This window comes from Denticeps clupeoides, chromosome 3, assembly GCF_900700375.1.
Source record: "Denticeps clupeoides chromosome 3, fDenClu1.1, whole genome shotgun sequence".
In the NCBI taxonomy this organism is placed as follows: Eukaryota; Metazoa; Chordata; class Actinopteri; order Clupeiformes; family Denticipitidae; genus Denticeps; species Denticeps clupeoides.
Genome location: NC_041709.1, coordinates 30,134,554 through 30,160,741, shown reverse-complemented (window position 1 = coordinate 30,160,741; position 26,188 = coordinate 30,134,554). Strand labels below are relative to the sequence as shown.

Here is a 26,188-nt window from a genome sequence, read left to right as displayed (position 1 = left end):
ATGCCTTTGGGGGGGGGTTTGAAGAGGGACAGCAGGAGTGGCCGAGAAGCATGCAGCTCCCTGCATGTCCTACCTTTTTATCTGGCTTTTGAAAAACAGCAGTGTGCTTCAGGCAGCGCGTAGTTCACACTGCCAGATAAGCATGGCCGATCTCTGAGTGCAGTAAACAGAGCTGACGCTCATCTCCTTCTGCTGCATCGCTGTCTGTTTTCTTTGTCCCGTTTTATTTTTTTTTTTTTTTTTTTCTCCTCAGGAATATTCATGGTTCTTAAAAGCATAACCTCCTTATTCACAGCTCTGCTTCTTACCTGGAAACCCACTGGAAGCAGACTGTCGCTGCAGCTTTCAGATTCTGTTTGATGCTAATTGACAGCCTGATTTAAGCTGTCAACTGTCCAGCTCCGCTTCTCTCTGTATGTGTTGTGATACAGTGCACTGTTAAGCATCTGAAAACCACCACCTGGACCCCGACCATCGTCTGCTCCTGGCGCTGCAGAGCAGCGGAGCACTGGGACAATTAGCGTAATGAGTAGAGAGGAGAAAGCGAGCGTAATGAATGAGTGCAGTTGTCAGCCGGGTAGAGCGCTGGATTGATTGGCGTGGTATTGATCTGGCCTGGAGGAACCTAATCTGTATTGATGCTCTGTAAAAAGATTACAGCGCCTCTCTGATCAGGCGTAGACTCCAGTAGGCTGGAAAAGCTTCCCATGAGGCCTTTAGATTGACTCCCATTTCCTCAGTCTGCTTGTTTTTTTGTTTTTTTTTGTGTCACTCAGACTGAGGGACAGCTGTGACTGATGTCCACCTTTCTTGTTTGAAGGCCGATTCAGTAGCTTTTCCTCAGACCAGTTATTCGTATTTTGACAGCAGCACAAAATCTGACTTCTTGAATGAAGAATAGCATTATCCATTGTTGTGCATGTACGGTTGTGTACAGCAGGCTGGTTGATCTTTGACTCAAAATTATATCAAGAAAACCAAATCTTTTTTTTTTTTTTTTTTTTTTATTTGTTGCCATAAATGAGTATGAATCTGTTGCCACAAGGCTGAAGCAGTAACATTTTATGGTGTTTTATTACTCACTCACTCGCTATCCAGAAGTACTTATTCCTAAGCAAGGTTGTGGTTGCCAGAGGGAGTCGCACAGGGCGAGGCGCCAGCCCACGCTGATGATGATTATTATTGATATTGATATTAAGAGTGTGTCATGGAATCTGTATTCCCTTCTGCATTTTTCATTTCTATAAAACACTCAGTAGTCAATTGGATTTGTATTTGCCTTGGTTCGTCACTCCAGATTTTCATTTGTCATATATGGGGAATCTTTTGCTAGCTATAAATATTTTCCTGTGTAAAAGGTGCTGTTCATTTTCCCCATCTTTTGTTCGCTCTTCTGCCATTTTTAGTCCTAAAGATGACACCGCTGTGGTGTCATATTGCCTACTCTCTTACTTGGCACTCCCAGTGCTTCTCTGTCTGTAGGTACTTCGGGCATGCAGGAGAAATCACTTGCTGCAGGCCCCAGAGGTGTGGCTTTCCTATCAAGCTGCTCAGTCCACTCCCTCTCTATTAAACTATGGCCAGTTGATTGCTCTCTACTTCAGGCTTATAACGCTCCAGGGTGTGCTCCAAGCGTGCATTGTCTTTCGCCAGCTCGGGTTAATGGCCTTAAATGGTAATGCAATCTTGTGAGTAGGCTAGCTTCTCACCTCCGAGTCAGTGGTGTGGGTATAGTCGTGGCCATATGTTTTAAGAGTGACAAAAATGCTGATTTTCACAAAGTTTCCTGCCTCCCTTATGTCAATTTGCATAAACTCCAGAATGTTATGAAGAGTGATCAGATGAATTGGGTTAGTCCCTCTTTGCCGTGAAAATGACATTCTGTCATGAATAGCAGACTGGATGCTTTGACAGGAAGTTGATGCTTGAAATCGTTGTTCTTCCTCTGTTAACCATGGTTACCTGCAAGGAAACGTGTGCAGTCATCATTGCGTTGCATAAACATGACTTTACAGGCAAGGATATTGCTGCTACTAAGACTGCACCTAAATCAACCATTTATCAGATCTTCAAAAACTTCAAGGAGTGAGGTTCAAGTGTAGTGAAGAAGGCTTCAGGGTGCCTGAACAGACTGATATTCTGCAAAAAAGCCCTGTTCCAATTGTTTGGTGCATCTGGAAAAATGATTGTCTGGAAAAGAAAAGGTGAGTGCTACCATCAGTCCTGTTTCGTGCCAACAGTAAAGCATCCTGCGACCATTCATGTGTGGGGCTGCTTCTCATCTAAGGGATGATTTAGCTTCAGAACACAGCCATGAATAAAGAATGGTACCAAAACATTGTCACAGCAACTTCTCCCAACCATCTAAGAACAGTTTGGTGAAGAACGATTCCTTTTCCAGCATGATGGAGCACTGTGCAATAAGGCCAAAGTGATAAATAAGCGGCTCAGGGAACCAAAAAATTGAAATTATCCACAACTTCTCAATTGGTTCTCAATCCTCAAGAGGCGGGTGAATAAACAAACCCCCAGATTCTGACAAACTCCAAGCACTTATGAAGGAATGGGTGGCCATCAGTCAGGATTTGAAGTGAAAGTGAAGTGATTGTCACACGTGATACACAGCACACAGTGAAATTTGTCCTCTGCATTTAACCCATCACACTGAGGGAGCAGTGGGCAGCCATGACAGGCACCCGGAGAGCAGTGTGTGGGGACGGTTCTTTGCTCAGGGCGAATTTGGCCAGAAGTTGATTGACAGCATGGCAGGGCGAATTGAAGAGGTCTTGAAACCTTGAAATTGTACTTCAATACACCACAGAAACAACTAACAAAAAGATCTAAAAACTATGAAGCAGCAAACTGTGAAAACCAGTATTTGTGTCATTCTCAAAACTTTTGGCCACATCTGTAAAATATAAGGCCATATTTATAGTTCTTACTCTGCATGTGTTGTATGTCTTGCAGCTAAGCAGAAGCTGGAGGCTCGTCTTGCAGCAGCTGCCCGGGAGAAGCTGGCCCAGGCCTCCAAAGAGTCCAAGGAGAAGCAGCTGCAGGCGGAGCGCAAGAGGAAGGCCGCACTGTTCCTGCAAACGCTCCGTGGCCCGGAGGGAGACCCCAGACGGCCTGAAGAGCTACCTGCTCCACCTCAGGTGTGTGAATGGAATTCCTAGATAGTCGCCCACACCCCCTACTGAGTAACATATCAGCATTTTCCTGCTGAAAATTTCTGTTGCTGGCCACAGTGATTGCAGAATAATGAACTGTCTGATGCATTGAAAATCACTCATACAGTCTATATTGAATTTTTTGTTTTGTTCCGCTGGTGGACTTACAGTATTAATGGACTCATCGATGGCGTGGTCAATGAGTATTGAGTGAAGTATGCATCATGTCTCATTATCTCTGAAATCAGTGTGAGTATTAGGAGTGCTTAGGATTTACTTTTTGCTTAAATATTGAGGGGTGATATCAAATCAAATGAAAGCTCTTTATCGGCTCTTTCTAATGGCCAAAGGACTTTTTTTTTTTTTTTTTTTTTAATATATATATATAAAAATAAATAACATTTTAAGACTTTCACTGAAAACACAAAAGCAGTTGGTGCCATTTAAAATCTAATGTTTTTTTCTGGCAATATGGTTCTTACGACTATACTCAATCCCACCAAAGCAGAACTAATATTCATTCCATCACATTTTTCACCACATCAGGATCTCGCTACCTACCTGTAAAACTCACAGATCTATCCTTCTACAACTGCATACTATCCTTGGAGTAGCTATAGACAACCAACTCTCCTTATTGACTCACATCAGCAGTCTTTCCCACCCATGTAGATTCCTCCTCTACAATATCAGACAGATCCGCCCTTATCTATCAACACAGGGCGTACAGATACTTGTTCAATCCGTAGTAATCTGACAACTGGATTACTGTAACTCCCTTCTAGCAGGTCTACCTCTGAATGCCATCCGACCCTGACATTCCCCCACTCCACCCCACTGCTGCACTCCCTCCACTGGCTCCCAGTAGCTGGGGCAGTGGTGGCCTAGTGGTTAAGGAAGCGGCCCTGTAATCAGAAGGTTAAAAGCAGAGGACCCATTTCATTGTGAGCACCATGTGCTGTGCTGCAGTGTTTCACAATGACTATCACTTTCACTGCCCGAATCAGATTCAAAATACTGATGCCGGCCTACAAAGCCAAACATGGAGTAGCACCATCCTACCTCACAGCCCTACACCTCACACTCTCAGACCCTCCAGTACTGCTCGCCTGGTCCCTACACCACTGCAGGTACACGGAAGACACACGTCTAGACTGTTCTCTGTCTTGGCCCCTAGGTGGTGGAATGAACTTCCCCTCGAGGTCAGAACATTTTCAAATGGCAGTTTAAGACCTTTGTCTTTAGAGAATACTTAGACTAACTTGTAACTTTCTTATAGTCTGACTTATGCAAGAAAAACTACAACAGAGAGAATAAAATTATTGTATTCATGGCTTGAGTCGTATCGAACTTGAACTGATTAATTCATTGATGGCAACATGAAAGCACATTGTAAGTCGCTTTGGAAATGATGCCTGCCAAATGCCATAAATGTAAATGTTCAACTAAGTGTTCCAGTGTGCATTTGCCATTGGCCTAGAAGTCACTGCTTTCTCGCAAATATATGCATGCAGAGGTTCTACTTTTAGCTCATTTATCATTTGAATTGTCCTCATGGTTCTCCTGTGTACTGGTTCAGCCAGCAGTTCATTATGTGTGCAATGATTTGTCACTAAGGCGTCACACAATGCCTGTCGCTAAAGTGTATGTTGGAGCCAGTTTGTATACCAGTGTAACGTTACATTTCATTACATGTCATTCAATCTTTTTTTTTTTTTTTTTTTTTTTTTTTTTTTTAAATATCCTCTTTCATGGCTTTAACAGACATATGCAATTTAAAGGGGATACAAACTGAGGTGCATGCATCCTGTTTGCTTCATAAACCTGAGGGAGGAGATGCTTAATTGGTGGAACTGACTGACTGTGAATGCTCACAGCATATGTGTGTGAGAATGAGAAATGCCTGCCTTCATAGCCTCAGGGATCCCTCCTCCAGACTTATCGATCTCTCAGGAGCAGCTTTGCCGCGGTGAGATCTCTCTGTGCACACAGTTATAATCTGCCTTCGGCGGAAAGGGGTTTCTGAGAATGGGCATCTGGTTTAACAGCCTTTAGTGGGTACTGTGCATATGCTTCCATTGTCGGCCCTGAACTTCTGCTGTAGCTCGCAGTTTAATCACCACACGCGCACACACATTCACTGTAGACATCTCCTCAGAGGGCATCTGTCTGAATTCACTGCCAGGCTGTGGCTAGCTGTGCCACAGAGGAATGAAGGTGTGAGCGAGGAAGAGCATAACAAGCTCTAATCAAGCTTATTCTTTCTCTGCATGCATTATTCCCACATCTCCTGGATTCCCACTTCCCTATTCCTCATCACACGTTTCTTTGCTTTCTCCATTCGGGTCTCTGGTGGGCCACGTGCCACAGCTCTCACCGGCACATAGCTCTGCTCCACATTAATGAGGTCAATGGAGTGTGAAATCAGGAGCAGCAGCAGGCCTCCAGACCTCCCACCGCACCGCCGGTACCTGTGCTGGTACTAACCCTTTCACCACCACTACTCGAGGTTAACCCCGTTTCTTCTTGGTTTAGTTATCCCTCATGTCCATCAACTGATTGCTCTAGTCAACTGTAACTCCTTCCTCTACAGAACCTAGGCTAATGTCAATATTAAGCTAAGATAGCACGACTCCCATACAGCGTTGTAGCATTTCATCTTTGAATATGGGACACCTCGAGTAGCCAACTTTTAAACTCCTTTTCTTCTGTAGTATGGAATGCTCTCATTAGACTAAATTTGCAGTAGCCGTGACAGTCAGAGAAGCGGCATTTAACTTTAATTAGCACATTCCGCAGCTAGCGTTAACGGTAATGATTTCACCACTTGTGCCCTGGGTTATGCTTTTTAAACCATATTTCTACCTGTTTAGCTGACATTTTGACTTGCCATAGTTTCAGATTTCAGTTTCTAGTAATTTGCCATCAGTGGTAACCTATTCAAACCTAATGTAAAGACCACTTTATGTGGTCTGAGTGGTCACTAGCACAATCTTTACAGAACAATGACCTTTTAAGTCCCATTTACCCAAGCTAATGCTAATAATAGTTATGGCGTATTCTTAAATAGTTATAATTTGGCCTTTGATTAGCACTACAATCTGTTGCGTAGGTTTATGATCAGCTTGTCATTTGATCCACTCTAACCCAAGACTTAAAATTTCACTCACTGACCTAATGAACTAATGACTGGTGAAACATTACAGGTTCCTGATGATTCCAGAGGGTACATCAGTTCATCACTCCAGGTGATGTGTGTGAATTTTTGTAAGCCTCCAAACAGAACTACGCCGCTCTACCGCCTCCACCATTATCCACGCTTTAGTTGTTTGGTCATTCAGAGACTTAGTGTGGCATCGGTGATTTTTTGCATCCATCTTTAGAGCAATTGGTCTCCCTTCAGGGGTGTCTCTCCCATCTAGTGCACTTACCCGTCTTGTTCTCTGGATCTGAGCGTAGTTCACATTTTCTCTTTTTGTCTTTTCCACTTTTATTTTTAACTCTGAATCAGCACTGCTTTGCAGCCACTCACTAATGATTTTTTTTAAGGGTTTTCTCCATTGTTTAGCATAATGTGTTTTCAAGCGTTGAGTCTTTGTGGGCATTTTTGCCCTCTGTCCGGTGCTCATTAGAGAGCATCTTGGATTATTTCCCGGCCAACCCTCATGCTCAAAGTGCTCTGTAGTTTAAGACGAACTCTTTAACATTCTGGTAATACAACAGCAAGCTTGTGATCCATCCTTCACCTGGATTATTGTGATTTTCAGCCATTGGACAGTCACCATTTCATTTTTATTTTTTTTTTCTATTCAATCTCTGAAAACCAGATGTCTGAGTCATGCTCTCTCTCCCATCCTTTATCTGCTCACTGTGGGATTCATTGCATATATATATTCATGGGTGACGGGTGTTTAAGACCCTCCCCTGCTGGATCAGAGGGAAACTTGCAAGGTCTGTGTGAAAGGAAGGCTCCTTGTGAAATAAAAGGCCCAGTTGCACCCTATCTTTCAGTGTGCTAAAGGCCTCGGGACAGACAGTATGAGCCTTTTAAGTGGAAATAAGAATCCTCACAGTGTTTTGAGCTCGCCGCCAGCTCCCGGTTCACAGGTTAAATGATGTTTGGCAGATCCCCCTCCTGCTCAGACCGGAGAGGGGGCTGGCATCTGGACAGGCAGGTGGCATTAAAACACAGTCCGGCCATAACTGTTTTCTCTCTCTCCATGGCAAAAGGACCAGTGTGCCGCTGAGATAGTCCAGCCTTTCAAGGAACGTTTGGTTATCCAGAAGCCGTAAGACCCTTGCATTGGATGACATGAACCAGGTAGTATCCCGAGGGGTTTGTCTTGATTAATTAGCTTCCAAAGATGCTTTTATAAAGGCTAGGTTCATCGCGTATCCTCACAATGGATGTAGGGTTTCTGAGTTGAAGCGTTCTAGTGAAAGTCCCCATTGGTTGGACATTGAATGGAGCTTTTTTGGTCATTTGCTTTGCTTTAAGATGCGATTTTTGTGTGTGTGAAACGTTATGTAAATAAGTTTCTTTCTGGGAGGTCTGCCGTCGCCATGGTTACAAGTGCAATATTAATGTGTTCAAGGAAATCGTTTTAAGCGATAGTTTTTCGTCTGCACATGGGATTTAAACCTGCTGGAGGTGGGATCCAGACTGGAAAAAGGAACTGCTGACTGGGTGTACCGATCATGAAAAATTAAGAAGTTTAAGATGTGCGGAATTGGGGGCGGCGCTGAGGTAAATAGCGTGTGTCATTTTTCATGGAAAAATGCTTTCTTTGGGTTATCCTCAACAGCAATTGACGTTAGCAGAGAGCTTCCTGGAACGTGGGAGGTATCCAAGCAGATGGTCTGGGTCCTCGTAAAGACACAACACTGCCACGAAATCCATCTCCCTCCAGAAATATCCCCAAAAGGGACAACGCAAAAGCTGCTTTAGTTCATAGCAGGAAGCAGCCACTGACCTTGAGCTTCACATGTCGGTGTCACCCTTTTTACTACTATCACATGCACGTGTCACCGAAGGAGCGTGACTAGGTCTTTTTTTTTTTTTTCTTCTTTTCTTTTGTAACATTCTCATCTAGGGAGTAAGGAACGTGGACAATGTGAATGTGGTGGATGGGGACAAGGAGGAAAACACTGGCCGAACCAAAGTGCACAAGTGCAAGACGTGATATATATACAACAGTACCAAGAAGTGCTATGTACACCACCACAAACCCCTCAACCAAAACTATATTACAGCTATATACACACTAACAATGGGGGAATCCATGCACAAACACACACACACACACACACACACACACACGGGCAGAGGAGGGTACACATAGAAGGGAGAGCTAACACTATATACAAGAACTCCAAAGCCCTCTTCTTATGCTGTCAGTGGCAGATTAGCCACCAGGCTAATGGGCGGAGGGCGAAGCCAGCAATCACATTCCTAAAAAGGAAACACACACAGAATGGCATGCAGAGATCCCCCATTACTACTCCTTGGTGCAAAGCACCCAGGGACTTTTTTTTTTTATTTTTCCCCTCTTTTCTCTGTACAAAATACACAGTCTGTTTTACAAACGAGAGAATTGATTTTGAGTCGCTTTTGTACTTTGTCATCTTAGAATACCAGGCACGCACACAGATGGCTGACTGCGTTGTGACCTGCAGTGCTCCTTGTCTCTGTAAAGTCATGGTTTTGGGTCACCTTAGAATCTGCCACAGGTGAAGGTCTTGTTGTATGATTTGGGTTATTTTAATTGTGAATATATCACCACCTTTAGAAGCCCTCCTTTATTGGGGATGTTGTGCCAATTGTCTATTTTTTTGTTGTGCCAATTGTCTATATTTTTTTTGAGGAAGCAAACCTGGCCGTTTGATTTCACAGAAGTGTGACTTGCAATTACATTAAGTGTGCCCTTTATTACTATTTGTTAAAGCAGTGTATTTGCTCATTTTGCTTCTCTTATTGTGAACATTTTATTTTTCTCTCAGGTACATCACTCTGTCTGGTTTCAGTGTGTGGTCTGCTTGCTCTGCCTAGTTGAAGTTGAGCTTTATTGTCATTTTAGCTATATATGTGTTAGACCGTACATACTGAAACGGAATAACGTTTCTCTGGAACCTGGTGCTACATGTAACAATTAGACAAAGTTACATACTTACATAAAGTGCACATGTGTGACACAAACTGGGCTGCATAAGGTGCAAATGGGACACAGGCAGTCCCAAGAGTAACATTTAACAAAGTAACATGAGACAGCGCTAAACAGGTGTAATGAATAATAAATATGCAAAGCAAAATAGTGCAAATACTGCTGTGCAAAATAGAACAAATCTGAGCCCAAAAGGAGCACCTGGACCTTCACCCTCAACAATTTGTATGACAAATGATCAAATAAATGAATAAAGTAAATTCCAAATGCATAAAAGTGTGCCTGGGGGAATCATATGGTTAATAGATAATATTACAGAAAGATGTTACAATATAACAGAGCGAGTGTGAGTGTGTCAGTCCAGAGTGGAAAGTCCCTGAGTGTTCAGGGGGTCTGATGTCCTGTGGGATGAAGCTGTTGCAGAGTCTGGCAGTGAGGGCCCGAATGCTCCGGTACGGTTTTCCGGATGGTAGGAGGGTAAAGAGTGAAGGGTGTGTGGAGTCCTTTTACAATGCTGGTGGCTTTCCTGATGCAGCGTGTGTGGTAAATGTCCATTATGGAGGGAAGAGAGACTCTGATCTCAGCTGTCCTCACTATCCGCCGGTAGGGACTTGCAGTCGAATATGGTGCAGTTTCTAAACCAGACAGTGATGCAGTTGGTTTGAATGCTCTTTGGTCCTTCTATAGAAGGTGGTGAGGATAGGTGGTGGGAGATGGGCTTTCTTCAGCCTCCGCAGGAAGCAGAGACGCTGCTGGGTTTTCTTGGCTGTTGAGCAGGTGTGAGAATCCAGGAGAGGTTGTCCTCTAGAGGTACTTTTCTAGATTAACACAGAGGAACTTTGTGTTCTTGACAATCTCTACACAAGAACCGTTGATGTTCAGTGAAGCGTGGTCCCTCCGTTGTCTTCTGAAGTCAACACTTATCTCTTTTGTCCACATTCAGAAACAGATTGTTGACCTTAGACCAGTCCTGTCAGTCCTTGCATCTCCTCTCTGTACACTGACTCATTGTTCTTGCTGATGAGACCCACCACGGTTGTGTCATTGGGGAACTTGATGTGGTTGGACTTGTCGCTGTGCATCGCTGCACAGTCGTGGGTCAGCAGGGTGAACAGCAGCTCCAGTGCTCAGTGTGGTGGTGCTGGAGATGCTCTTCCCGATCCAGACAGACTGAGGTCTCTCAGTCAGGAAGTCCAAGATCCAGTTGCAGAGGGAGGTGTTCAGACCCAGCAGGCTCAGTTCCCTCCAACAATGGAACCATTGTTGTCAAGTCTGACTCTGGATAGTCATAAACTCAGCCCAGGTGGTGGTCTGCAATTCCTTTGCCATCATTTGTGCTCATTTGTTTGTCAAGATTGTGTGTGGGAGGGAGAGAGTGAACCACTCCCTCTGCCATAGTAAGAGACACTCCAGACGATTGTTCGAGGCCAAGACGTCACAGAGGCACTTTGAGTGGTGAAGTGCCTGTAACTGCTCTTGTGCTGGTCCGAGTTGACCTTTATTCACCCCTCCGGCTCGGACGCACTGAGTGCTGTGGATTACTGCCAAACGTCACACTCATCCGCTCTTAATCATTTCTGCTCTCAACTTCCTCTGTCCCTCAGTGTTCTGTCACATATAAAAATGTTCTTTCCTGTTTTTCCCCCTCATACAATCGTTTCCTGATATGACCCGGGATTCCCAAGCAAGTGTGTTTCTCTGAATAACAACTTAAAAGCTGCTCCCCTTCATATTTATTATGTGTGTGTGTGTGTGTGTGTGTGTTTGTGTGTGCTGAAATAATGTGAATCTCTGGTCACATAAAACATGTCTGCATTAGAACACCATTGTACATCCATGGTGAGGAGGGTGTAAGGAGCCACTGTGTTTAATTCTGGCTATAAAACACACATAAATGCTGAACTGCTTCTGAAAATGGGCCTGGAGCTATGAAGGCCCAGCCTGTGTAAATTCCGTTTTACAGCATAATTCTGTTTTATTTGTAAAGAGTTTTTTTTTTTTTTTTTTTTTTTTTACAGCATGGATTTATGAATTTCTGTGCCCCAAGCCATTGTGGGTGGAAGAAAGAGTCTGGAAAGAATAGCAGAGAGAAGTAAAGGAACTTATTTGCAGATTGACATTAAAACTTGAAACGTTGCCGGGCGTCGCTTCACGTAATTTGGCTCTGTGAGACGGGGGTCCACTTCATGACTTAATCGCTGCTAAAAACCCCAGATCCCGCTGTTGGCTTAGCAGAGATTGAAGGGCTTGGACCGATTACAATACACACACCCATGTTAACGCACTAATGGCTGCACAGCCATTTCCTTGGTCTGCTTGGATGTGCAGTGAGAGGTCTGGGTTTAGAATAAGAGGTGCATTGTGCGGAGTATTATAGTGTCTTTTATATCATTATATTAGATCCTGCCCTGAAGAATTGATTTTTATAGGACTTTAGGATTAAGTCTGAACTTTTGGGGAATGGGAAAAGCAGTCTGGTGTCTGTTTTCTGTTAACTTTCACTGCGGTAATATGTATTTTTATGAGCGCAGGGTTTTTTGCACCCTCAATTTCTTTCAGAATTCTGACTAACAGAAATGGTGCAAAAACTTTATGGGAGAGTTGCTAATAATGTTGGTGTGGACAGGCCCGGAGGAAATGAGGCTAACAGATCTCATTCTGCCACAGACAGTGATGGCGGTGCGTGGCGTAATGAGTTTAAACACTCGCTCTCGAGCAGCACTCTTTTTAACGGTTGTCCTGATTGCCTGACCTAAATGGAAAATAAATTGCAGGCGAATTAGTCCTGAGTCAGAACTCCATTTTGAGCAGGACAAGGTTTCCCATATGGTGACAGGGAGGAGTACTGTAAAGAAAATCGAGACATGACATAAGGGATTTTCTGGGGTTGGTGGGTTTTTTTTTTCTCCTTTGAACAGGTGCCATACGAAAGGGTATTTCATACAAATATGTAGTTATTTTTATTTATTTATAAACTGCCAAATTGCTCACCTTATAATATGCCATAAAAGCACAGGACTTGAACATTGGCTTTTATTATGGCGTGCTAGGTCAGTTGGTACCCTGTTAATCCTGTTTGTGTCACATTGTGGTGTCGTCTATAACCTGTTGATGCAAGTGAGTCGCGCGTATGTTTTAAAATTCGGCATCTAGCGCAACTCTGATGTACCCCTAAAATATTCTGTGGCATGTTCATATTGTAGCCGTGTGTTTGCATGGTGTGAAATATATAATTTTCTAGAGCAGTGCTGATCAGGTCCCTGAATCACAAACTGCACCATAATATACAAGCTGCTGAGCTGGTGTGTTTTTACTCAAATCAAATCTAGCTTCAGAATAAACAAAAAGCACGTAATCATGGATAGACTTTTTTATTTTTCCATTAAGTGCACTCAGTGAAATCAGAATGTGTGTGTGTGTGTGTGTGTGTGTTTGTGGTTGGTAAAACTCCTCCTGATTAATTGACTCGTAAATCTCTGACCACAGACTCGTCGGCATTCTCTCTCCCCGACTAACAGAAATGGAGCAAAAACTGTATTGGTCGTTATGCGTTTCTCATCAGCCCCACCGTTTCGATGACCTGACCACATTTCTGACTACATTTTCCCCGTCAGTCCCACTGCCGCAGCAGCTCCTGTCCTACACAACATTCGGACCGTCGCTGTCCTGAGGGATCTACATCTACTGCATTTCTACTAGTGTCTGGATGTGTGTGAGGTCTACGGAGACATAGATGCATATTTGATGGTGCATCATGGTGCATTTTCAGTTTTTGAAGGAGTGGATGACCCTTACATCAGTCAGTAGTTCTGTGCCGTGCACTTTTCCCCACACGTTATCACCTGTCGATCCCGCGGAAACGCTCCTGTTTGGTGTGCGGCGGTTCCAAGGATTTGTTAAAGTCTGCATGCTAATCTACTCTCTGAGAGTAAAGCAATAAATAATGAACTGCTGCGATTTGGCAGTTACTTGGACCTAACTGCTCAACTGGTTAACAGCTGAAGATGAATGTTGCTGCGGTTTCCTTGCGCTTTATTGGCTGTTGCCATGTTAAATTATTAATGCTGTCATGCATCTACAATAAAAAAAATAGGGGGATGTGGTCATGATCAGTGGACTGAAGGTGGCTGCCTGAGTAGCATTCCCAATAAATAAGTAACCTCTAAAGGACCCAATCAGCCTCTCTTTGTACAGCCGAATAAAAGCTCTAATGATTCGACTGTCACCCTGTATAATTCCATGTAATTGTGCTTGAAAAGTCTGTGAATTAAAATTGGCTTCCCCACGAAATTCCGATTATGCCGTCCGTGATTTGTTCCGCCATTTAAATAATCAATGCTAAGCCAATGGAGGTCCAGTTCCGTCTCCCAATGCGGGTGGGTCCAGGGACGGGGGGTTTCTTCATCTCCCTCTTTCGCGGTTGTATCACCATGGAGGTAAACAAATACACTTTGATTCCTGTAACAATGGAACAAGCTTTTTATTATTTTCTTTATTTGTGTAAAATGCACCAATTGGGCAGCATCACAATCTCGTGAAGTTCATTTTCTCTTATTTTGTCTGTCAGTCTTTGCCTTTCATCATCCTTCCTCCCACTCTCATCGTGCACTGCTCTTTCTCTGAGGCCCATTACGGTCAGTTCAGTTGTTAGCTGGACCATATGCAGCAGAAAACAAATCCCTTCCTGGACTGACCCCAATCAGCACCCGGCATTCAGATACAGGCCGAGCAAGATTAAAACCAGCCAGCACACACACTTTACAGCTTTATGAGGACTGTGCTTTTAATGATGTACCATATGTATTATAACTGTGTAACATGGGTATATGTATTATATGTGTTATGTGGGTAAAAATCCACAAAAAAAATCTTTATCTGCACATATTCAGGTCAGACCCCATAAAGGCTTTGGTCTCAACAAGCTCCTACAACACAAATGGTACATTCCTGAATAATGGACTGTTGTGAGACCATTGTCGATTTATGATGCAGTAATTTTTAACCTTGTGCAAGTCTGAGTGACCGATGTGGTTGAGGTGACCTGTTTCGCCAGTTGAGGTAGGTGCATACAGCATTCTGCCCTGACATTCGGGATCATGTAACCCCGTTCATTTTAGTCAGTGTTTTCCAGGAACTGACTCTGGGACACTGATTTAGGTGCCAGGTGTGTGTGTATGATGTGTTTGTACTGGAAGCTGTGGGTGTGTATACACTGTTTAGTAGTCTGATTTGCCTTCATCATATGTGTGAAGTGTGGGGAGGGACGGTACTTTGGCACCTTTTGTGGTTCAGGATTCGAACCAGCAACCTTCCCCTTACAGGTTTGCTTCCACTGCCACCATTGGCCACCTATATGGAGATGATGTTACCTCAGTCTGTGATGAACATCACACAATGATCAGGTCATAACATTTTTGGTGGAGGCTCTTAAGTACCTTTTATTTCATGGTCTATATAAATAATTTACGTTTGTGTTTTGAGGATACGCCTACTTGCAGGTGGATCTTATTTTAGGTGGCACCGCTGTCTGAAAAGCTTTCACCAGTGAAAGGGAGCTCCAAACATAACATACACACAGGTTTTGTTGCTCGGTGTAAATGTACACACACACACACACACACACACACACTTTAGAAGTGTGTTTCAGGAGCTTTTAAAGGCCCACACGGCGTCACAACGAAATGTGTCCCTCTGCATAAAGCAACCAAGATCACACACTGAATCTGGGGACACCGGCCATGTTGAGCCCTGCCTGCAGGAAGCCCATGCTGCCTGTGCAGAATCCTGGGTAAATTTCTGCTAGCCATGCTGAGAGGTGATTCAATATAATGGAACCGATTTTTATATTAGCAGAAAATCACATTTTGTTTTTCTCAATTTTTTTTTATTTAATTTTTTCCTCTGAGTATAATTTTGAGAGATTTTTTGTGTTACATGTCTGGATTGGGTGCCAGGGAAGGAGTTTTCCCATTAGGAATGTTGGTCTTGGCTGGAAGACTCTGTGACCTTAACTCGGATAAGCACTCTCAGGTTCAGCTTTTGGCCATCGCTTCCTGATTGGCCAAGGACCAGTGTGGGCTTAATTCTCACTTTGTTCCAGAAACTCGTGCACACACTCCATGCATGTGTCTTCTGGGAGTCTCCGTTTTCTGATCGTGTTGAACTCTTCGTCTGGCACTGGAAAGTGTGAGCGTGTGCAGTCAACAGCCGATCAGCGCTCACTCCGCGACCACCCAAGGGGAGTCTAGTGTCCCCTGGGTGCCGTTTATCACCTGCATTAGCACTCGTCTCTCACTCTTTCACCCTTCGTTCTACCCTCCTTTTTCCCTGACTGATATACGACCCCCCCCACCCGCCTTCTTTCACATTAATGAAGCCGCAGCCAGGTCAACTCATCGCAAAAAACAAGTGTGTATGTGTGTGTACGAGCACGCACTGAGTATTGATTTGATTCCTTGATTTATGAAAATAGCGTAGGTCTTTTGGGGCTCTGAAGGATCTCTTGTTTGTAAGTCTGGAACTTTGTCAGTCTTTCAGTTTTGTCACTCTGTGTGTGTGTGTGTGTGTGTGTGTGTGTGTGTGTGTGTGTGTGTGTGTGTGTGTGTGTGTGTGTGTGTGTGTGTGTGTGTGTGTGTGTTTCTACCCAGCTACCATATAGGCTTTTAAAATTTTTATTATTAAAGTTGATGTTCCATTTACTCATGCATTACTGGTGAGCAGTTTCAGCAGATGCTGGGAACAATTGACTGTTTTATTTTATTTTTTTTTATTCATTCATCAAAGCCCTTCGAGTCTGAATTTACTCTATGGGTCTATTTCTGGAAAACGTTCTTTTCCCTCATGATTGCACTAGATTATCAGAGATAATTAGTATTCCATTGCTTTGTGCCGAGGGAAAGTGTTAATGAGGAAAATAGCACTGAAGTCATGAACTGTTTTTGCATCATTCATTTCTAACGTTTCTAAATTTACACTCATGACTCTTGATTTTGGAGACTTCAGCAGGGTGAGCGGGCTACCCTACCTACCCGCACTTTTTATTATTTTAAGCATTTATGGCTTGAAGAAAAGGCTTGAAATGTTCCATCATGGACAAAATGTGAGTGTGACTGAGCGGTTCCTAAGATGAATTTCTCACTGTTTAGTGTCAGTCACACACATGCATTGATACACACTTTTCTGTGTTTTGGATATTTAGCAGCTATGTGCCTTGTATTGCGTCATCTAATATTTTATACCCAAACAGACTTTCACAAAATAAGTCTGCAACCTCAAGCCTTTCAGGCAGCAGTGGTGTAGTGGAGCTCGTTCGAATGTTGAGACGTCTGGCTTCTGATCAGCATTACGTAGATAGGCTCATGGCTCAGGTTTAGAAATGACTGGAACTTTCTTAGGTGGCATAGTTTAGGTGTCAGGCTGGACCCGGTCTCTACGGAACTTCTGGCTGAATTAGAATGTCATGCTATATATAATCCCGACTGGCCTGAGACAATGGGCCCATCTCAACCGTTCACAAGAAGCAGTGCAAAATTAACGAAGTTCACTCATTCACTCTTCTCATGGGCTTTTTGTGGAATCGGGTCATTTTTAATAAATAAATACACATGGCGGTGGCCGAGCCAAAGATTGTGGGATAACCTATGACCTCACTGTACAAGTGGAGACCATCCACAGTGCCCTGGCCTTTGACTGAACAAAACTGAGAAAATGAACAGAGCACCACATTCGGTCCCTTTGAGGTGGTGTGGAGAGTCACACTGCTGGTGTGGCATACACACTTCTAAGCAATTAAACAGCAAAGTTACAGTTTTTTTGCATCAGTGGGCGGAGGATAGCAACTGGCCAGTAATTTTAGATGTAGCTTGTTTGGTGTCTCAAGGGGACACTTTGCAGGGGACTTGTTCATCTCACACACACACACACACACACACACACACACAGATAGACCAGGATCTTGAACACGACACACTGGAAATGCACACATGCATGCACCCATGCTGGATCTGCTGGCTAATTTGCCAGATATCGTGTGATGGGACCCACTGACAGCTGGTGCTCCACTGAGCAGCTTAAAGGGCTCATGACCCCACCCAGTTTCCTGCATTTCTGCCTCATTTCACCATGTTAATTAATGTATGCCGTCAAGACTGCATACGTTTAAAACGTTTCTTCATTTCAGTGTACACTATCTGCAAAATGCTACTAATTGGCTGACCGCTGTGGAGGACACTGATTTAGTCTGTTTTTTGGTATTAAGTAATTGCTATGTGATGTAAATTTGCATTCAGTGAGGATGATTAACTTAAACAAGGGATACACTAGCATAGATAAGTCTACTAAAAATGCTCTGAACAAATCAGTCAGGCTTTAAAAGTGGAGACTCCCATCTGTAGAAAAAAAAAAAACTACATTGTCGGTCATTCTGCAGCTGTCATCTTCTCATCACACTAAACCGCTCACCTGACTTTACTACCTGCTGTCATGTAGTAGCATCTAATTCATGGTTAAATAATAGACAACCATCCTGATTCAGTCAGCTTTGCACTGGGCTGCCCCAAGGCTCAGTACTAAGACCACTGCTTTATTTTCTTGTCTGAGAACTCATCCATTCCTCAAATAATCAGAAGGAATAATTACAGACTATAGCATATATCAACTGAACATACAATAAGGTAGTAAGCCAGTGTGGGGACGGTGCTTTGCTCAGTGGCACCTTGGTGGATCAGTATTCGAACCGGCAACTTTCTGATTACGGGGCAGCTTCCTTAACTACTATGCCACCACTGTCAAAACAAAGACATTGTTTTATAGAAATTGTATTATAGATTACTGAATGTGTGTTGGCAGCTTCTCTAGTTGAACTTGTGGCACTTGTGATTGCTCTTGTCATAGCTGTAGTAATTTACTTCTTTTATTCAATAATATTCTCTTTGTTTCTCTCAGAATGAGCTGCTACTTCTGCCCACCATTGCCACCCTGCCCAATGTGCCAATGGTGGCCACTGCAGACCACCACAAAACCTCTGAAACTGCAGGGTCCAGAAGCAGCAACCCTCCACCTTTTTCATCCTCATCCTCGCGTGGGTTTGAGAGGGACAGAGAACCGAGAGAACGGGAGCGAGACAGGGAGAAGAAGAAGAAGAAGCACAAGAGGAGGTCGCGATCACGTTCCAGGTCCCGTTCCAAACAAAAACCCTCCCTGCCCAGCGCCTACCGCTCCTACAAAAGGTCCAGGTGTGTGCGTGCGTGCGTGTGTGTGTGTGGTTGTCTGTTTTCAGTCCTGTACCATGTTGTTATAGAACATTATCTCAATAAGACTATTAGTTTCTAAAGCAGCGCTAATGTCTTTATGCTTTTTAAAGTGCTTCCATTACCAATAGTCATCTGTTAGTTGTACACTACTTTTCACACACACGGCCAATCCCTAACGTCGCTTTCTTCTGTCTTTCTGAAATCACGGCCAATTTATCACTGTAAGCCACCGAAGCCAGAGAAATTAGTCTCGTCTAATTGTGTTGTCCTGACGAGCTCCTAATATCGGTTCTGCAGATTGAATAATTTTTTTGCAGAGTTTTAAATCACTTTGAATTAAAGGCTTAGATGGAAATGGAGACCCTTCCCTCCCCCAACCCCTCTCTCTCGTAGCTGTAGATTCCATTTCTCCTGTGCCATCTTGCTTTAACTTATATTTTATCCTATATATATTTTGGATAGAGTTCTAAAACTTAAAAATCTGTCTGCACTGCACAGAGCTACAGATTTAGGCACAAATCTCTTCACGCAATGCACCAAAATACTGAACTTGTAATCAGTGAGTGGAACAAGCTCTTATGAGATATTGGATATCTACAATTTCTCTGCAAAATGCAATGATGATGATGACTACTCTTATTGTTTGCAGTACTGTATATATTGCAGAATTCAGGCTTTTAATTTTGTTTCTTGCATCAGCAATTACTTTCTGCATCAATGAAAATCCAGTTAACCATAACCATTGGTGTCGGTTTATCAAAATTGTGAAAAGAACAATTCAAAACAATTAATTAATACAACTCATCTTGGGCTGTTTTTAATTACAATGTGGAGATATTATTTATTAGCTTTTTTTGGCATGTGATCACACACACAGTCAGCTGTCAGCTGCATCCATCCATCCATGTATATACAGACACACACACACACACACACACACACTCATAAACAGTTTTCCCTCGACTCCTGTTAGTGTTGAACTCATTAACACTCACACCTTTCCTTAAGGCCTTTTTATCTTTTAAGTTAGACTCATTAAATGTAGTGGTTATGGGTTCACACACACGTACACACAGTCCAGGACTGTGACTGGCCCCATTAAATGACATGGGTCAGTCGGGTCACTGTGTGCCCCAGGAAGCCCCAGCTGCACCGCTGACACTTCGTTAAATTTGACAAATGATAACACACATAATCAACCCTCAAGCCATTCGACAAACTCCACAAACACACACGCACCCTAAAATACCTTTAGATAACTTGCAGAGAGGAGGAGTGTGTGGTTGTCAAGATAGGAATAGAGGCATGAGTCACAAGGCCATGAAATTTATCTGTGTGTGTGTATGTGTGTGCACGCACATCTGCCCTACTCTGAAAGTCTTTGACGTAAGAACAATTGTTCATTCTCTCTGTGCTCATGGACAAGTTGAAAGCCTTTTAAAAGAGTGTGTGTGTGTATGTGTCAGAGCAGGACACCTGAATGAGTGTTGGTCATCCCAGTTGGCCATTTGCGTCAGGAAAACAGGACAAATTTGGTGCAGATGCAAATTGAGGTTAGCAGGGAGCTCCATGTTCTCTTCTCATTGCCAGCGTACTGAGAAAAGCCCTGGTCACCTGACATGCTCCACCAGACTCCGCCCGGAGTCCTGGCTGCATCTGTTAAAAAAAGATCCCCGCACCCCTCATTAAGACCACAGGGGATCAGGGTGAAGAGCAGTGGAAGGGACTAGCTTTGTGCATGAGTATCTGCATGCGATAGAGAGCCCTACGGTTAATCACTCTCTGTTCTGAGTCATTTCAGGAGAAAATCACGCCTTTGTTAAAATACAATGCAGTGCGTCATGGGTAATATCTCAGTCTAACTAAATATTGCTGCACACCAGTGAAAAGCAGACATTTGGTGATATAATGGGGTTTACCTTCATACCAATATTGCATGTTCTGCAATTTGATTGATTTATTTTTCGGCTCAGGTCTCAGTCCAGATCTCCGGGTCGCAGGGACCACAGGGCTCGATCACCCAACAGGCGGCGGGAGGAGAGAGAGAGGGAGCGGCACAGCGGCAGCGTCTCCCGTCACATGGGCACCAGCGCCGGACTGGGCAAGTCCAAGTCCAGGTAGGGTGGGTGGGCAACTTGGGACCAACCATCTCACACTAGTTTAAAATCTGTTTTAAATAAATCAAAGGATGGGGGGAAAAAAAGACAATATCACTTGAATGCATGGACTATATGTTAATGTGTCTGTGATAGAGGTATTGATCATATGCAGGAGATGTGTGTTAAATGTCTTCCTTTTCTGCAAGGTCTCCCAGTGAGAAGAGGAGGCTGAAGAGCTCGAGGTCGGCACTGATGAAGGGCTCCTCCTGTTCTCCTTCCATCTCTCCTGACCGAACAGAGGGCAAGAAGCACAGGACTGGCCCCTCCTCCAGCCCCTCCCCATCCGACAGCCCCACGTCCAGCCTGAGGAGACCCAGGTATGCATGTTCCTCAGGTTCTCCTCACCCAGTTACCATCTACACACACCACAAGTTTTACTGAAATTATTTGGATATCCTGACCTAGGAATGACTTTCCCCTCATTATGGGGACATTTGATATTCTCCAGCTGTGAGGGCGTGATGATATCTGTGTAAATCTGTAGAGATGCATTAGACCTTTCTGTCTTTGATCAAAGCACACGTTTAATCTTGCTCTGGAGGACCACCACTTTTCTGATATCTCAGATGACCTGGTCCTCAATACGATAAGATCGCACACAAACACACACACAGCCTCACTTTACAGGGCATCTACGGCAGTTGCATCAACAGATCATCCTCAGATGGCTAACGCCGGAAATCATGCTGCTGCTTTTTTTTTTTTTTTTTTTTTTTCAACTTTTATTTTTCCTTCTGTATGTAATGATAACCTGTGTGTGTGTGTGTGTGTGTGTGTGTGTAAAACTAGCTTATTATATATATGTCAGGCTGAAAAATGACCTGTTGAATGAAATCTGAAAGTCCTCATTGTTCTCCTGAATTCTCAGGTTATGTTTTTTTTTTTTTTTTTATAAGGGGGGTAAAAAAAAAAAAAAACAACCCAATGGAAAAGGGAATTATTTTAGCTCAGGAAGTGTCGAAGTGGAACACGCGGCAGTCTTGTGAAGTTCTCTGCCAAGTTCCTGATAAGCTCTCCGGCCGTACCCCAGTGTTTGTTGTGGAGTCGCGGGGTGAATATTTAATGTCTGCTCCCCCCAGTATGAATAGTGTATAAGGCTTTTCTTAGAGCCGCCGCTCCCGTTGGCAGCTCCTTGTCGCTGTCTGTCTGTCTGTCTGTCTGAGGAACAAGTCACCTCCGTCCCAGTCTTTCACTGCTGTCCATTTGCCCAGTCACAGACGTGCTCATTTACTCCCTCATTACCTTTGTTCACCAGAGAGAGTGTGTCATGTGAATTATGTTTGTTTTGCAGGGACCGCTCACAGGACAAGGACAGACAAGTGTCCTCGGCAATTGTCTCCTCAGTCCAGTCCAAAATCACTCAGGTACACGTTATGTGTGTTATTTTTTTGGTGTATGTGTGTGTTGCTTGTTCACTGTCTGTCATTAGTAGCTCAGTCTGGCTCCGCCTCCAGGAGAACAAACCCTGTTATTAGCGAGTGGGAGGGGTCTTGGAGGTAACCTGTGTTGTTCTCCTGCTCCTGCTGCGTCACCTTTAAAAGTCCTCCTTGGGATGTGACACGTGTGACGAGCTGCTTTACTAATTGCGTGTGATTGAGGGTCTGTGTCAGCTGACTGATGGCTTATAACTCTCGGTGTACGAGGGGCCGCAAATAGTGACAGCTCATTAATTTACTCTCAGTTGGGGGGGACTGCAGGTTTTAGTTTTGTTGTAATATTGTAATTGTCTCTTCTGTCCCCTCTTTCCTATAAATGTTTTTTTTTGTTTTTTTGTCCAGCCGCATGACAGTCACTTTTTAAAAGAGATGAATGAACCTCGACCCTGTTTGACTCCTTCAGTGTAGACACCCACACCTACTCCACATTTCCACCTCCACACACCTCCAGTGAAAAATGCACACGTGTGCTTCAAGGACGCGAAGCTCCTTCTCTTCATACTTAATTCATGCTGATTTAAAGGGCATCCCGTGTGTTTAGATGGGTTTTTATGCACAATAAAGCCACCGCTGATGTAAATTCTTTATTTGTGTACATAATTAAACCTCCGCCCCATCTGCGCTTTTTTTTTCATGAATTAAAGGTACAGTAGTACGAAAAAATTACATGGGCTGTAGAAATTTTCAGATGCGGTAGAGAAGTCGGCTGTGCGGTAAGTGATGTGTTGAACTTAGCCGACATTTTACATTTACAGCATTTATCAGACGCCCTTATTCAGAGCGACTTACAATCAGTAGTTACAGGGACAGTCCCCCCCTGGAGCAACTTAGGGTTAAGTGTCTTCCTCAGGTACACAATGGTAGTAAGTGGGATTCGAACCCGGGTCTTCTGGTTCATAGGCGAGTGTGTTACCCACTAGGCTACTACCACCCATAGTTCTGGAACAGGATCTCATGTTAGTGTCATTATCAAGCAACTCCATCTAGTGGTGCATCCTTAAACAACACTGAATATCCTGAGAATATTATTGCAAATTATGCAAATAAAAAATCTGCCTATTAAAATTGCACAAAAAGGTTTTTCAGGCAGTTTGTGGATGATTATTTATCCAATCACTGAATGGAACTGGTCAATTTTGCGATATTTTAACTATCGCTTTAGTTTAGCATAAATCCGTAATGGAAACACAGCTACTGTGACTTGTTCTTCAACGGTGGTGGTAGGAGTTCACAGGGGGTGGGGTGCAAAGTCCTACGAATGAAATCCCTTGCCTTGTAAGAGATAAGGTTTGTGTGTGTGGTTGGGCCAAGAGAAAGATACACAGATGGAAAGGTCACTGCAGAGATGAGGTAGAGCCTGAAGTGGTGTAACTGTACTTTTCTGTGCTTTATTTGGTGGAACTCATCACTGTGTGTGTGTGTGTGTGTGTGTGTGTGTGTGATCCACATAACCTGATGCAGCTCATGCATTACAACAGGGGTGTCTACAGACCACATCCCGCGGCATCACCGTATACAGATCCATGGCCTGGCGACACAAATTGCCGACAACACACAAACTGCATATCCCATAATGCACTGCTTCAGTTGCCTTGCCAAACGCGATCTTTAAACCGCAGCTAGATCTGCATAGGTTCCCACGTCGACGGCAAATGAGTCGCGAAGCTCGAAATTTCTTTGTTCAAGATCACCAAAGCACCGTGCAAACTCAGCAAAGTGCGCACTGCATTATGGGATCTGCAGCCCACGCACCACCAGCGCATCACATTGCCGGGCCCATACAGATCTACACAAAGTGATCTTGAGAGACTACTGAGTTTGACACATGTGCATTACAAGAATCCTCCTTTTTTTTCCTGCCTACTTCCCTCTCTCCTCCTCTTCCTTATTCTCTCCTCATCCCTCTGTTCTTTCCTCATTACTTCACTCTCTCTCTCTCGATCTGTTTTTCCTCCAATCTCTCCTACCTTCTCTCCCCCCCCTTCCTCTCTACTTACTCATCCCTTGTTTCTTCTTTTTTTTCCTCATTACTTCTATCTCTCTTGCTATCTCTTTCCTCCACTCCCTTCTACCATTTTCTCCTCTTTCTCTCTCCTCATCGCTTGTTCCCTCTGTTCTTTCATCATTACTTCAAACACCCTCTCATTTTCCTCCACTCACTCCTTCGTCTCTACTCATTCTCATCCCTCGTTCCTTCTGTTTTTCCTCATTACTTCTATCTCTCTTGCTATCTCTTTTTCCTCCACTCCTTCCTACCATTTTCTCCTCTTTCTCTCTCCTCTTCCTTATCGCTTGTTCCCTCTGTTCTTCCCTCATTACTTCTATCTCTCTTGCTCTCTCTTTCCTCCTCTCCCTCCTACCCTCTGACCTCCTTACTCCTAATCCCTCATTCCCTCTGATTTTCCCTCATTACTTCCATCTCTCTCGCTCGCTCTGTTTTTCCTTCACTCTTACCTACCCTCTCTCCTCCTCTTTTTCCAGTCACTGACCAGGTTGCAGGTTGGGGACGGGTGACCAATGGCCACTCAGCTACAGAAGCTCCTCCTGTGTCCCAGATGTTTAATGAGGTTTACGTTCGCTGACCTTGGATTTGTGACTTAATGTGACGCACACCTTTCTCTTTCTTGCTTACACACACACACACACACACACACACACACACACACACACACACACACACAGTGGGCCAGTGGTGACCTAGCAGGTAAGGAAACTGACCAGCAATCGGAAGGTTGCCGGTTGCTACTGATCAAAGTACCGTCCCAACACGCTGCTCCCCGGGCACCTTTCATGGTTTTACAATGACTCTCTCACACACACACACACACACGTCTGTTTGCTCGGTGTCGGTGTTCCGTGGTTCAGACTGTTTCCTGTCTCTGGTGAGTTATCTCTGTGGCGCTTTGTTGCAAAATGAAAGAGGTGTTTGTTCAACATGAGTGCCGAACCAGACTCGACACCAAAGCACCACAAACTCCTTTCCATCATCTCCAACTTCCCAGAAGCCCCTGTTCTGCTGCTTAATAGAAGGTGGTGACTGTCAGAGCGTTTGCCTGTAGATGGAGAAGAACTTTAAAGTCCTCACATGAAGTGTGTGTGCGAGCATGCGTGCATCCATGAAGGTTTCATGTAGTGTTGTCATGCTTGACTGTGCGTGTAATACCTTTGTCGTCTGTGACCACGGAGTCAGCTGTATCCACTATGTGATAAGTCCGCCCACGCAACGCAGTGTTGGTCTGGCCCCCCGCACTGACAAATGTGTGTGTATATGTTTGTGTGTAAGAGTTCAGACACTATTTCGTAATGGGGTCGTCACAGTCAAAATAATTAACCAAAGATACGAATTTGTTTTAAAATAATAGATTTCAACATTGTTTATTGGTAGCATGTGCATGGCATCTCTTGGAGTAAAAATTTAGAATCCTTGCTGGTCTGACCCTCTTCTCCCCTCTGTCCTCCTGTCAGGACCTGATGGCCAAAGTCCGCGCCATGTTGGCCGCGTCTAAAGGCATCCAGCCCCACCCCTCCTGATGCTGGAGGCGAGATCCCGCCTACGACCCAACCCGGTCAGGCAGAGGAGCGTCTGGTCTTCTGCCCGCATTTTTACTTCATTAAGAGGAAGAACCCCAAGCATGAGAGCAGGAAGTGTGCAAAATCAGCAAAGCAAATCAATGAACAGTTTGAATATGAAGAAGAAGAAAAAAAAAAAGAGAGAGAGACCTCTGTTCTCACTGGTTTCACTTTTAAAAATTTTGCCAGCCAGTCACAGGACAGACAGGAGCTGAGCTTGCAGTTTTTGCTTCCTGTTATAAAAAGATTGAAAGGAAAGAATTAAATAAAAAAAATTTTTTTTTTTTTGTGTGTGTGTAATGGCAGCGTTGCCATCGCTCTATCCTTCTGTGAAGGGTGGGTACGTTTTTTTCTTCACCTTGCGTTCAGCAGACCGGGTTCCAACGCATGGCCTTCACTCCCACCTCCATTTGTACAGGCTTATTATGCCCATGCTTTCTGAAA

At 44.0% G+C, this 26,188-nt stretch overlaps 1 protein-coding gene across 2 annotated transcripts in view; it reads left to right on the top strand.

Annotated features, from left to right (window-relative positions):
* Nucleotides 1-25,929, top strand: part of sfswap (splicing factor SWAP) — a 63,001-nt gene extending 37,072 nt beyond the window's left edge. For both annotated transcript variants that reach the window (XM_028973970.1, XM_028973971.1), the window contains exons 13-18: nucleotides 2,968-3,152; nucleotides 18,272-18,561; nucleotides 20,553-20,696; nucleotides 20,885-21,055; nucleotides 22,030-22,102; nucleotides 25,640-25,929. In XM_028973970.1, the coding sequence (XP_028829803.1) occupies nucleotides 2,968-3,152; nucleotides 18,272-18,561; nucleotides 20,553-20,696; nucleotides 20,885-21,055; nucleotides 22,030-22,102; nucleotides 25,640-25,705 (929 nt within the window). In that variant the 3' untranslated portion in view covers nucleotides 25,706-25,929. The remainder of the gene's footprint in view (nucleotides 1-2,967; nucleotides 3,153-18,271; nucleotides 18,562-20,552; nucleotides 20,697-20,884; nucleotides 21,056-22,029; nucleotides 22,103-25,639) is intronic.
* The last annotated feature ends 259 nt before the right edge of the window (nucleotides 25,930-26,188 follow it).